The 14,568-nt window shown below is 40.6% G+C and overlaps 1 protein-coding gene across 2 annotated transcripts in view; it reads left to right on the top strand.

Annotated features, from left to right (window-relative positions):
* TMOD3 (tropomodulin 3) overlaps nucleotides 1-14,568 on the top strand; it is a 79,729-nt gene that overhangs the window by 38,849 nt on the left and 26,312 nt on the right. For both annotated transcript variants that reach the window (XM_033190105.1, XM_033190106.1), the window contains one exon: nucleotides 2,071-2,227. In XM_033190105.1, coding sequence (XP_033045996.1) covers nucleotides 2,071-2,227 — 157 coding nt within the window. The remainder of the gene's footprint in view (nucleotides 1-2,070; nucleotides 2,228-14,568) is intronic.

Genomic DNA, 14,568 nt, shown 5'->3' with positions numbered 1-14,568 from the left:
TTACAGAAACATACTTGGTACAGAGTTAGGAATGGACCTCCTGTGTGTTTCATCTTTATAGTTCAGCTTTCTGTGTAGTAGGTACCATTACATAAAGGGTAACACAGGTGAATTTTATGAAAATTATTATGTATCTCAACAAATGACCACAGTTGAAGTGCTGTATTTCCTAGTTACAAATTGAATATTTTCTATTAACATTACCCTTATAAGATTACCCTTTATAATGAAAAATTATCTTATACCACCCACGAAATTCAATTGGGAGGTTTTGCAAAAGAGGGCTGGCCCTTTTGTGTGATTTCTCTGGCTGCCTCCCATTTTCAAAGCAAAGATATACCCAGAAATAGGAGACAAGGCAGTATCACCTCTTTGGCTTTTGACAAGCAAAAGGACGGTGCTCATTTTGTCTAGTCAGCCCTTGTGTTTACTGGGCTTAGTGAAAATTAAGGGACTACAGGAGAAGACTTTAATCCATCACCTTCTACTCCACCTCCCTCAACTCTAAGTCAGTCCATGCACTCAAAAGCTTTACCCATGTGGAAACCCAGGAACATAGCTCTTGCTATAAGTATTTCAGGGGTCCCTTGGGGCATGTGAAACAATGATAGTGATTGTTGCAAGTACATCCTAGTGCTCATGTATATATGTATGCATACACACACAAGTGGAACATCTCACATTGTGTTTAAACTGAAGTAAACAATCTGATATTCTACTGTGTAGTATATATGTTTTAATCATGAAAAAGTCTGTACAATGAAATGGAAATCATGAAGAAATATCATGTACAGAGTCATTTAACACTCTTTTGTAATAGAATTATTCTCTGTACGTATATATACACTGAGCAATTATTAAGCAGTAATAAAACTTTTTTTAAAAACTTTTATTTTAAGTTCAGGGATACATGTGCAGGTTCGTTACGTAGGTAAACTTGTGTCATGGGGGTTTGTTGTACAGATTATTTCATCACCCAGGTATTAAGCCTAATACCTGTTAGTTATTTTTCCTGATCCTCTACCTCCTCCCACCCTCCCTCCTTATGTTCCAATGTGTGTGCTCTGTATGTCTGTGTGTTCTCATCATTTAGTTCCCACTTATGTAAGTGAGAAGATGCGCTATGTGGTTAATAAAACTTTTTTATTAGTATCCCAGAACACTTAAAAACTAAAGATTATTTCCTGCTAGTAGAATCCTCTCTGAAGAAAATGCTCTATTAGAAAACATATGCCAGGCACGGTGGCTCATGCCTGTAATCCCAATACTTCGGGAGGCTGAGGAGGGCAGATCATCTGAGGTCAGGAGTTATAGAATAGCCTGGGCCAACATGGCAAAACCCTGTCTCTACCAAAAATGCAAAAATTAGCCAGGTGTGGTGGCAGGCACCTATAATCCCAGCTACTTGGGAGTCTGAGACATAAGAATGGCTTGAACCCAGGAGGCGGAGGTTGCAGCGAGCTAAGATTGTGCCACTGCACTCCAGCTTTGGGGATAGAAGGAGACTCTGTCTCCAAAAAGAAAAGAAACTGTACTAATGTATGTGCCTATTTTAATAATAATGTAAGTGAATTCTACCTAATAAAAAAGAAGTTTCGGCCGGGCGCGGTGGCTCAAGCCTGTAATCCCAGCACTTTGGGAGGCCGAGACAGGCAGATCACAAGGTCAGGAGATCGAGACCATCCTGGCTAACACGGTGAAACCCCATCTCTACTAAAAATACAAAAAATTAGCCAGGCGAGGTGGCGGGCGCCTGTGGTCCCAGCTACTCGGGAGGCTGAGGCAGGAGAATGGCGTGAACCCGGGAGGCGGAGCTTGCAGTGAGCTGAGATCTGGCCACTGCACTCCAGCCTGGGCGACAGAGCAAGACTCCATCTCAAAAAAAAAAAAAAAAAAAAGAAGTTTCATGTTTGGAGCAGTTGTACATTGCTGTCCTAAAATCCTGCAATGAAGTGTTTAGTGCCTGTATCACATTCCAGTCTGTAATTCCTTTTTATATGGGTAATCTTCGGAAGCATATAGCATTAGCATTCTTATTGGTCATACTGGCTGATTCATTCTCTCTGGCAGAATGCCCTTCTGCCTGCAGGGTTCCGGCAGAAGAACCAGACATCAAAGTCTGCCACAGGGCCATTTGATAGAGAGCATCTCCTTTCATATCTGGAGAAGGAAGCATTGGAGCATAAAGACAGGGAAGACTATGTGCCCTACACTGGAGAAAAAAAAGGTAAGCCCAGAATTTTGAAGTAATTATGTGGTAACACTTGATTTTTCTTTTTATAGGTGGATATGGAGAAAATCATATTTTTAGAGGTATATCATTGGTAGCCTTAAATATATGATACTGTTGACTTAAACATTTATTAGTTTAGACACTTTATTTACATTTTTCATCAACTTGGCCAATAAGTTTCTTCTTAATGATGTTAGTGAAGTTTTATTACACAATGATTTTGTATAACATTCTTTAATTCTCTACTGTAACAGATCTAAAAGTATATTGAAGGGAACTTTTAAATCCAGTGGTAGATTACAGAGTACAAATGATGTTAAGGCATCTATTCTAACTGCATTCTTTAAAGTGGAATGCCATAAAACAATTCATGCCATGTTTTCTTTTTTTTTTTTTTTTGAGGCGGAGTCTCGAGTGCAGTGGCGGGATCTCAGCTCACTGCAAGCTCCGCCTCCTGGGTTTACGCCATTCTCCTGCCTCAGCCTCCCAAGTAGCTGGGACTACAGGCGCCTGCCAACTCACCCGGCTAGTTTTTTGTATTTTTTAGTAGAGATGGGGTTTCACCGTGTTAGCCAGGATGGTCTCGATCTCCTGACCTCGTGATCCGCCTGTCTCGGCCTCCCAAAGTGCTGGGATTACAGGCTTGAGCCACCGCACCCGGCCCAATTCATGCCATGTTTTCAAAGGACCCTTTTTAATAGCTGTTGTATAGCCATCCTTATTAACTCATGGTTATGATTGCTAATGCTTCATAATCAGTACTTTTAGGAAATTTTTCTAGTCCAAGTCTCCCTCATTTAAGTGTTTGTGCTTCTGTATCCTCAGTGGAGCTTAAGCACAGCTGTGGCTTTTTTTAATTTTTTTCTTTTTTGAGACGAAGTCTTGCTCTGTCACCCAGGCTGAAGTGCAGTGGCGCCATCTCACCTCACTGCAACCTCTGCCTCCCAGGTTCAAGCGATTCTCCTGCCTCAGCCTCCTGAGTAGCTGGGATTACAGGTGTGCACCACCACGTCTGGCTAATTTTTGTATTTTTAGTAGACATGGGGTTTCACCATGTTGGCCAGGCTGGTCTTGAACTCCTGACCTCAAGTAATCCACCCACCTTCGCCTCCTAAAGTGCTGGGATTACAGGCGTGAGCCACTGCTCCTGGCCACAGCTGTGTTTTTAAAAGTTCTATATATATACTTAAATGAAACAGGGTAAGTTTTTCAGCTTTCCAAACAGGTAGGCCTAAAAATGCAAATTCTACGTTCACTCTTATTTGGAATATTGTGTATAGAATACTGGGGAATGGTGACAGCAGTAGCAGAGCTGAATATCAGCTCTTGCAGGCACCATTTTTATGTCTGAATTCTTTCTAGTCTGGGCAGGAAGAATGGTACTTGGGCTTTTTATTTGAGAAAGAGGCCCTTCTCAATAATTTTGGCCAGAACTGTGTCACATGGCTACCCCTTAGCTGCAAGGGAAGCAAGAAAGTTCATTTTAGCACTCCAGCTTCTATAGTAGAGGAAGGCTAGCGAATGGTAATAGTAGATAAGCCGTAAACTCAGCACCTGACTTTTCCAAAATTATCCATCACCTCAGCCCCTGTGCTTTTTCTTTAGAGTCCTCCTCCCCTTCATCTCTTGTTAAGGATCACTATCTTTGTTACTTGAGTTAGGGTTCTCCAGACAGACAGAACCAATGGGATGTGAGGGAAGAGAAAAGTTTATTTTAAGAAGGCTTTTAAAATTCAAAATCTAGCAGGCTGGAGACCCAGGGAAGATTTACTGTTCTTGTCAAAAGGCAATCTAGTGGCAGAATTTCTTCTTACTTTGGGGAGATGAATCTTTGTTCTTTAAGGCCATCAACTGATTAAATGAGGCCCAGCCACATTATGGAGGTTAATTGGCTTTACTTAGAGTCCACTGATTTAAATTTTAATCTCATCCAAAACAACAAAAACAAACAAACAAAAAAAACCTTCATGAAAACTTTTAGAAGAATGTTTGAGAAAATATCTGGGCACCACAACCCAGCGAAATTGACACATAAAACTAACCATCACACCACTGTTACAGGTGGGAATGTCCTGTCACTCAGGTGTTTGGGGCCAGAAAAAGAGTTCAAAACCAATGCAGAGTTTTGAAATGTGGAGAATCATAAAGACAGGCAGAGGCATCTCTTCCTTTTTATTTGTCCAAGAAAACTACTGGTTATATTTTCTCTGTACAGCCATACAGATGTCAGTGTTTATGGCTTTAATCCTGCTTAAACTGGAGAACATAATTTTATGAGAAAAAATACTGGTTGATCACCTTCTATTATTCTGTGTGTTTTAGGTGGACTCTGGGGGTATAATGTGGAAAGGAATGGAGGTAGAAACAAAGGGAGAGATGTGAGAAAAAGAGATGTCAGAAAAAAACTATGGAATTTGAGGACAAGGAGAAAAATTAAGAGACCTGAAAGAAAGTTGCATTTGTCCCAGGCTAACCCAGGAAGCTTCCTAATATGCCCTTGTTTCATAATCTCCAGTTACCTAGGAAAATACCTTGGAGGATTAGAGGAAATAGGAAAGAAAGTAGAGAAGAATTATGGAAAATAAGAAAATACAACAGGGGAAAAAGGGATAGAGGTGAGGAATATGGGTGACATTAGGAAAAAGTGCTGTATCCTTAACTATTGTAGAATATCTTTGTCCTCCTATGTATCTTTTAAAATTTTTACTTCTTACTTTAGGTTTTAGATAGGTAAGAATAAATGGAAGTAGTTGAACAAGTAATTTTACATTCACAATCAGTGGTTTCTCTTTATAGTACATTCAGTATTTTTACTGCATCTTTTAGCTACATATGTCTATTAAATACTGTTTATGGGTGGTTCTGATGCAGTGATTAAAATGATATCTTTTTTTAAATAATGAACTTTTTATTACTTAGAGAAAATGCACAGAGGTATGTGCATTATGTATGTAGCTCAGTGAATTATAAAATAAACACACCATGTAATTACCACTCAGGTAAAGATAACATCAGCAGCCAGATGCGGTGGCTTACACCTGTAATCTCAGCACTTTGGGAGGCCGAGGTGGGCGGATCTCTTGAGGTCAGGAGCTCGAGACCAGCCTGGCCAACATGGTGAAACCCCATCTCTACTAAAAATACAAAATAGCCGAACGTGGTGGCACATGCCTGTAATCCCAGCTACTCGGGAGGCTGAGGTAGGGGAACCGCTTGAACCCCAGAGGCAGAGGTTGCAGTGAGCCAAGATCACTCTACTGCTCTCCAGCCTGGATGACAGAGCCGAGACCCTGTCTCAAAAAAAAAAAAAAGATAACATCAGCACCCACTGAAGGCCCTATCATGCTCCTTCCCAGTCACTTTTCCCTTTTTTCTTCTGAAAGGTAATAACCAACATAGTGTCTAATAAAATGATTACTTCTGCTTGTTTTGAACTTTATATTGATGAAAACATACATTCCGGGCATCTGGCATGCCTATGTCATACAGTTTTTGTGAGGACCAAATTTGTTTTGGTTTGGTTTTTAGAGATCAGGACTCTCTCTCTTGTTGCCCAGGCTGTAATGTAGTGGCACTGCAACTTGGGACTCCTGGGCTCAAGCAGTCCTTCCATCTTAGCCTCTCGAGTAGCTAGGACTACAGGCACATGCCACCACACCCAGCTGAGGACCAAATTTGTTAATGGGTACACTGAAATCACTGTAAAAAATCATATGGGAGATGATTACCAAACAAGAGATTTTCATTCTCTGTCATGGAGAAGTGGTCTAGAACAACCATGGGGTGAATTTGTGAGTTTCATTAATCTATCTGATGGAAACACATACTATCAGATGTGGTAGAATCAAGCCTTATAAGTCACGTCACAGTACCATGGACCTGAAGGAGGGCAGATTCCTCTTCAATAATCAAGCAACTTTGGCTGTAAAGCTCTGCTTTGAGATATAGCAAAAAGCCACCTCTAGTGTTCTGAAATCCACCCTAGACTCTCATCTTTAAAGCAGTTAGCCTTAGTTTTCCTTAGTCACGAATACGCCATCCTTTCTCTTCATCTCATCTCCAAGATCCTGATAACATTCCAGAAGGTCCTCAGAGTAATTCATCTGTGTCTTATTAGAATACTTCCCATCAAGCTAAATGTTAATCTCCTCTGTAGCTCCAAAAATCCAGAAGCTTGTTTTTTAAAGATGCCTCTCCTATGACTCTGCCCTGAACACCTGGGTTGAGTCTCAGATTTTTTACTTAATAGCTTATTTTAGTGGAAATAGACTTTCAGATTGAGGATGCTTTCCCCAACAATAGAGGTTTTCCTCGTTCTTCATAAAAGTTTGCAAACCTACCTCTATTGAGAAACAAAGGCATTTTACTTTCTTAGTACATTTAGATTAGTAAGAATCCATAAGATGTTCTCTTGTTCTCTAAATGATTTTTTCATTCAGACATGACTGGCCTCAGGGTACAGTACCTAATGGCAATATTAGCCTTCTGACCAGGGAATGTTATAGCAGTGTCATTCAGTTCCTTGAACTCTTTCCAAGTTATATGCCAAAATCACAATTATATGCCCAAATCACAAATTAATTATTTTAAAGTGTCTATCAGATGACTGCTTAATTTTTTTTTGGAGATGGAATCTCACTCTGTCACCGAGGCTGGAGTGCGGTGGCCTGCCACCACGCCTGGCTAATTTTTATATTTTTAGTAGAGACGGAGTTTCACCATGTCGGTCAGGTTGGTCTCGAACTCCTGACCTCAGGCGATCTTCTGCCTTAGCCTCCCAAAGTGCTGGGATTGCAGGCGTGAGCCACTGCACCTGGCCGACTGCTTAATTTTTTTAAAAGCAAAAACTTGGGAACCACTAAAAGGATTACTTACCTAGTCATTAGACTATTTTCTCATATTCTGAGACTCACAATTAATTATACTTGTTATTTTTTCACTTAAAGGCACACTCTGTTTCTGGAGCCAAAATTAGACATAACTGGCCAGGACAAGAGGGAATCCTTATAAAACTAAAACTTGCACATGGTAGGGTTTTTCCTTTTGACCAATAAAAAAGTATATATTTATGCCAAATTTTATTTTCTAGATTGCTAAAAAATGTTTTTTAGAAGCCTGATAGACTAAGGATACTTAAGAGTTATTACATGTAAATCCATTAATAATTTCACCTCATGATTTGTGAAATGATTGTTTATATGTTTTACAGAATTGAAAGCATATGTCAATACATAAGAAGAAGAAAGTAATCCTAATTAAGTGAAGCTCAAGGCCTTATGTCTTACATGCATTTGGGGGAATATTTTGTCCTATACTGGTGAATGTTTTACGTTTAATACTATAGTTTTATTAACAGCAAAAAGACATTAGCTGGTAAAGGTAAGCTGACAAAAAGTGTGTTACGGATTGTTTTTAAGTGCATTATTTACCATAGAACCCACAATATACACATGTTAAATTCACCTAAATCTAATAAGCTCGGTAGGAATGGTATCATGATATCAAATAATCTTGACAAAGATGAATGGAAATGTCTTTCTTATGAGTCTACTATGTTCAAAATGTTGAGAAACTGAATGTTTAAGAAGATTAAAACAATCTACCTCTTCTTATTGTCTGTTAAAAAAAGTTAAAACAGCTGGGTGTGGTGGCTAATGCCTGTAATCCCAGCACTTCGGGAGGCCAAGGCAGGTGGATCATCTGAGGTCAAGAGTTCAAGACCAGCCTGGCCAACATGGGGAAACCCTGTCCCTACTAAAAATACAAAAATTAGCTGGGCATGGTGGCATGTGCCTGTAATCCCAGCTACTTGGGAGGCTGAGGCAAGAGAATCGCTTGAACCCAGGAGGCAGAGGCTGCAGTGAGCTAAGATCGTACCACTATACTCCAGCCTGGGCGACAAAAGTGAAACTCCATCTCAAAAAAAAAAAAAAAATTAACAAAATTAATAACGTATTTTCTTTTTTCTTTTTTTTTAATAAAAAAAATAGAGACGGGGTTTCGCCATGTTGCCCAGGCTGGTCTCAAACTCTTGGGCTCAAGCACTTCCATCTGCCTCAGCCCCCAAATTGCTGGGATTACAGGTGTGAGCTACTGCGTCCTGGTCCATATTTTCAATATATGTTCCTTTTGCTTAAAGATATCATGTTAAAATGTTGGAAAGGTACATGTAGCTTTTTACCTCTTCCTCCTTAAAATTTTGCAAAATATATAACTGAGACCTAGGCCAGCACAAGGGTGAAAGAGAGTGTTCATCCAGCTCGTTCTCGTTCAGAGAATGGTGAAAATTCTCAGTGCTGATTATTAGTTCCCATGATATTTTTACGTAGCATGCGTATTCTGTCTCAAAGATAGATGAGGCATAGAACCTTGCCATGAATTTATCACTTGGAGAAATACTGTGTCCCAGTCTTCAGTATTTTTTACTACCTGTCATTTTGTTTTGTTTTGCTGGGGACTCCTCCTCTCTGTTGCTGGTATCGTGCTCTGCCCTTACCTAGACTAAGATTTTTCTTTCCCCTGTGTTACTTCACGGACGGACCAGAGCCATGGCTGCACCTTATATCCCATACAGAGATGTGCATTCTGATTCTGTTTGAGCTGCTGACTCACCCGGTATGGTCTCCTCCCTTCCTTGCACCACACTCCTTTTCTTCCTGCTGGGCCTTGGGGTACAGCCATTTATGCTTTTTGGTGGTGGTTTTCTCTTTTCCTGTCCTGAGAATGGAACGCCCTTGTGTTCTTTCCCAAGAATTCCACATGCCCTTCCCTGCTTTTCTAAAGGTAAATTTCACCCAGTTGCCTTAAACTAAGGACTTCCCATATACTGTCCAAGTTATTTATTCACAGTTATGTTAGCTTTCCAGAAAACCTACTCTTTCTCACCTCTCTGAATATGTGATTTCTTTGGAGGAAAGACAGACCTGATCCCTCAGTAAACCAGAAAGATCATGGTTACAAACCTGCCTACATCTACAGGATTACATAACCACCACTGGGCAACTGGTTTCCGCTAAGTCCAAAGATAAAAACTGGCTCTTATTTTTGTAATCATATTTTATGAATCCTAAACGTCCCTTGTAGACCTCTGAAAAGTGGTCTTCCCAGGCACTGAAGCTGATATTTGAAATGGGCTATTTACATTAGTCATGCAGATGCTGGCATCTCCTTTTCAGACTGGTCATGCAATGTCATTTGAATGATTCACTGTTAACTCCTTTAGGGTAAGGAGTTAGCCACATGGATGGCTTGTTACTCATGTTAACACCCGGTTTTATGGGGAACCTTTCCTGGATAACTACACCCACTCTGGATAGTTCCTTTCCTCCAGTATTTCTCCATATGATTTACATACCATAAAGTACTGCATTCATTCATTCATTCATTCATTCATTTATTTATGTATTTATTTTGAGGCAGAGTCTTGCCCAGGCTGGAGTGCAGTGGCACGGTCTTGGCTCACTGCAAGCTCCACCTTCCGGGTTCACAACATGCCTCAGCCTCCTGAGTAGCTAGGACTACAGGCGCTCACCACCACGCCCGGCTAATTTTTTTTCTATTTTTAGGAGAGACAAGGTTTCACCATGTTAGCCAGGATGGTCTCGGTCTCCTGACCTCGTGATCTGTCCACCTCAGCCTCCCAAAGTGCTGGGATTACATATGTGAGCCACCATGCCCGGCCTAAAGTACTGCTTTTGATTGTTTCAGAATCTTGTACTATGAGGCTTTGTTACTACTTGTTTTTAGGATTGTTATGTCCCCTTGATGAATTGTCCTTTTTGTTATTATGAAATGACCTTTGTCTCTGGTAATATTCTTTGCTATAAAACTTACTTTGCCTGATGTTAATAGAGCCTATCTTTCTTTCTTTTGATTAGGTGGCATGGTATATCTTTTCTATTTGTCCTATCTGTTCTTTGTTGTTGTTATTGTTGTTGTTGTTGTTTGTACTCCAGCCTGGAGTGCAGTGGCGTGATCACAGCTCACTGCAGCCTCACACTCTTGGGTTCAAGCAATCCTCCTGTCTCACCCTCCTAAGTAGTTGGGACTACAGGCATGTGCTACCATACCTGGCTAATTTTTGAAATTCGTTTTAGAGGCGGGTCTTGCTATGTTGTTCTCAAATAATCCTTGGCCTCACACAATCCTCCCACCCACCTCAGCCTCCTGAGTAGCTGGGATTACGGGTGTGAGACACTGCACCCAGCACTTTAAAAAAAAAAAAAATCTTCCGGCCAGGCATGATGGCTCACACCTGTAATTCCAGCACTGCGGGAGGATCACTTGAGGTCAGGAATTCCAAACCAGCTTGGGCAACACAGTGAGACCTTGTCTTTACTAAAAATGAAAATAAATTAGCTGGATATGGTGGTGTGTGCCTGTAGTTCCAGTTACTCTGGAGGCTGAGGTGGGAGGATGGCTTGAGCCCAGGAGTTTAGTGCTGCAGTGATCCATGCTCATGCCACTGCACTCCACCCTGGGCAAAAGAGTGAGACTCTGTCCCAAAAAAAAAAAAAAAATCTTTCATGCCTCTACTTCACTTTTTGAACATGTGTGATGTAATTATAGTAACTTTTAATGTCCTTAACTTGCCAGTTTTATCATCTATCATTAAGTCAATTTTGATAGACCGATTTTTTTTCTTCTCCTTCTGGATCAGATTTTCCTGTTTCTTTGCATGTTTGTAATTGTTTGTTGGGTATCAAACATATTAACTTTCCGGTGCTGGATGTATTGATATCCCTATAAATATTCTTGAGTTTCATTCTGGAATGCAATTAAGTTACTTGGAAACAGTTTGATTCCTTAGAGTCTTGCTTTTAAGATTTGTTGGGTGAGACTAGAGCAGTGTTCAGTCTAGGGCTAATTATTTCCCCAATACTGAGGCAAGACCCTTCTGAGTTCCCTACCCAATTATGAGCCTTGTGAATTGTCAGTTTTTCCAGTCTGGCTGGTAGGAACAGGTTCTATTCCCAGCTCTGCATGAACATGGGCATTATTACCTCTAAGCTTTCAGATGTTGGTTTTTTTTTTCCCTTGGCTCAAGGTAGCTCCTCACATACACGTACCAATTGGGGCTCTGCTGAACACTCAGTGCAACCCTCTGCACAACTCCTGGGCTCCTTCTGTGTGCAGCTCCCTCCTCTCTGTTTCCCTATCCTTCAAACACTGGCTGCCTTGGTTTTTCTGGACCTCAGCTGTGTCTCCTCAGCTCAGAGTTCACCAGGCTCTTCCTGAATTTCTGCTCCCTGATCTGCAGCCTGGAACCTTTCTCCAGGCAATAAGCTAGGTAATCATAGGGTTCACCTCTTTTTTCCCCGTTTCATAGGGATCACTGTCCTTTGTTGCCTGATGGCCAGTGTCTTGAAAACTGTTGTTTCTGGCCAGGTATGGTGCCTCATGCCTGTAATCCTAGCCCTTTGGGAGGCTGAGGCAGGAGGATTGCTTGAGGCCAAAGAGTTCAAGACCAACCTGGCCGACATAACAAGACCCATCTCTTTAAAAATGTGTGTGTGTGTGTGTGTGTGTGTGTGTGTATAAAACTTGTTTCATATATTTTGTCCATTTTAGTTGTTTCAGGCATGTGGGTAAATTCTGTCCTTATTACCCCCTCTTTACATAAGATCCTCCAGATTAGGATTCAGTTGCTATTCTCTTTCCCTGTTAGAATATTAGCTCCCCAAAGTGAAGGATCTCTTGTTTTGTTTTCCTTATGGTGTTTTTCTAGTTCATTGTCTAGTATATACAAACTCACTCACTAAACATTTGTTGACTAAGCATTTATTGGTGACCATATTGCAGCATCAAGCAGGTGTGGTGTGTGCCACTGTATCAAAACAAAAACGTCTTTCTAGGCTCTGTCCCCTAATCCTTTAGTTTGATTGGTTTGAGGTTTGTGTGCTGCTTGTCAAACAATATATCGCAAAGCCTCCTGGAGATTATAGTGGCATAGGGTCCTTCAATCTTTTCTGGAACAAGGCAGTTTATAAACAAACAGTAAAGTTAGCTAGGGCCTTTCAACTCTGTAGGAATGAAGTAACCAAGAGCCATCTCTGTTTCTTGTTACTATATTTTTTATATACTCAACAAGGGTGGGAGCTATGACTAAGATAATTCTTAACATTTGTTGCAGCTGTAACTTGCTATCGTGCAAAAGAGATGAGGACTAGTAAAGAAAGGTCCTGGCAATGGAATTGCTAACATGGATCACAGTATTTCTCACTGATTTTGAGACAATAACAAGGATCTTGGCACAGGATATTTCTTTTTTTTTTTTTTTCTTGGCACAAACATGGGTTTGGATAAATGCCATACATTTAAATTACTATTATATGAATTCTTATCTCAATGTCTTTCATTTCCTTAGCTGCTGTTTTGTAGTTGCAGAAACATTACTAAACTGTTTTAACACCCTTAGCGACCAAGGGTCAGCCTTATTTTTGTTTTGTTTAACTTGGGGGTGGGGAATGTATCATTTCATACTTATCCAAGAGTTTTAAATCTGATCTAATCATTGTTTATTTTTATTTATTTATTTTTTTGAGACAGAGTCTCGCTCTGTCACCCAGGCTGGAGCGCAGTGGCGCGATCTCAACTCACGGCAACTCCACCTCCCGAGGTCATGCCATTCTCCTGCCTCAGCCTCCCGAGTAGCTGGGACTACAGGCGCCCGTATTTTTAGTAGAGACAGGGTTTCACCATGTTAACCAGCATGGTCTCGATCTCCTGACCTCGTGATCTGCCTGCCTCTGCCTCCCAAAGTGCTGGGATTACAGGCGTGAGCCACTGCGCCCAGCTATAAACAAAATCATACAATATGTATTTGTGGCTTCTTTCACTTAGCATAAGGTTTTGGAGTTTCATCTTGTTACAGTGTGTGTCAATACTTCATTCTTTTTTATGGCTGAGTATTATTTTATTGTATGGATACCACATTTTGTTTATCTGTTTCTCAGTTAATGGATATACAGGTTGTTGCCACTTTTTAGCTATTGTGAATATGCTGCTATGAATATTTTTATACAAGTTGTTGTATAGACATATGATTTTATTTTTCTTGGATATGTGCCTAGGAATAGAATTGCTGGATCATAAGGTAACTATTTTTTAACAAATTGAGAAGCTGCCAAACTGTTTTCCAAAGTGGCTGCAGTATTTTACCTTCTCACCAGTAATGTACCAGGGCTGAAATTTCTCCACATGCTTCAACACTTGTTGTCTGTTTTATTATAGCCATCTTAGTGGGTGTGAAGTAATATCACATTGTGGTTTTGATTTGCATTTCCCTAATAACTAATGATACTGAGTATTTTTTTCATGTACTGTTAGACTACTGTATATTTGTTTGCTTTTTGGAAATGGGGTCTTGCTATGCATCCTAGGCTGGACTCGAACTTCTGGGCTCAAACCATCCTCCTACCTCAACCGACCGAGTAGCTGAGATTACAAATGTGCACCACCATGCCCAGCTGTACATATTCTTTGTAGAAATGTCTCTTCAAATCCTCGCTTACTTTTCAACTGGGTTGTCCTTTTATTATTGATTGGGAAGCATTCCTTATATATTCTGGATAAAAATTTCTTGCCAGATACATGGTTCAAAAAATGTTTCTCCTATTCAGCAGATTGTCTTTTCACTTTCTTGATGGTATAATTTGCCCCATAAAAGTTTTTAATTTTGATGTAGTACAATTTATCTATGTTTCTTTTGTTACTTATACTTTGAGTGTCATATCTAAAAACCATTGCCTAACTCAAGGTCATGGAGATATAATTTTTTTTTTTTTTTTTAAACAGTTTCACTCTTGTTGCCCAGGCTGGAGTGCAGTGACACCATCTTTGCTCACCGCAACCTCTGCCCGCCGGGTTCAAGCGATTCTCCTGCCTCAGCCTCCCGAGTAGCTAGGATTACAGGCATGCGCCACCATGCCCAGCTAATTCTTTTGTATTTCTAGTAGAGATGGACTTTCTCCATGTTGGTCAGTCTGGTCTTCAACTCCTGACCTTAGGTGATCCGCCTGCCTCGGCCTCCCAAGGAGATATAATCTTATATTTTTTCTTAAGAGTTTTATAGTTTAGCCCTTACATTTAGGTTTTTGTTTTTATTTTACTTATTTATTTTGAGTCGGAGTCTTGCTCTGTCGCCCAGGCTGGAGTAGAATGGCGCGATCTCGGCTCACTGCAACCTCCACCTCCCAAGTTCAGGCGATTCTCCTGCCTCAGCCTCCCAAGTAGCTGGGATTACAGGCGTGTGCTACCACACCTGGCTAGTTTTTGTATTTTTAGTAGAGGTGGGGTGTCACCTTGTTGGCCAGGCTGGTCTCAATCTCCTAACC

This window comes from Trachypithecus francoisi, unplaced genomic scaffold (genome assembly GCF_009764315.1).
Source record: "Trachypithecus francoisi isolate TF-2019V2 unplaced genomic scaffold, Tfra_2.0 Lachesis_group3, whole genome shotgun sequence".
Classification (NCBI taxonomy): Eukaryota; Metazoa; Chordata; class Mammalia; order Primates; family Cercopithecidae; genus Trachypithecus; species Trachypithecus francoisi.
Note: the sequence above shows the minus strand (reverse complement) of the source record. Positions and strands in the feature narration are given on the sequence as shown.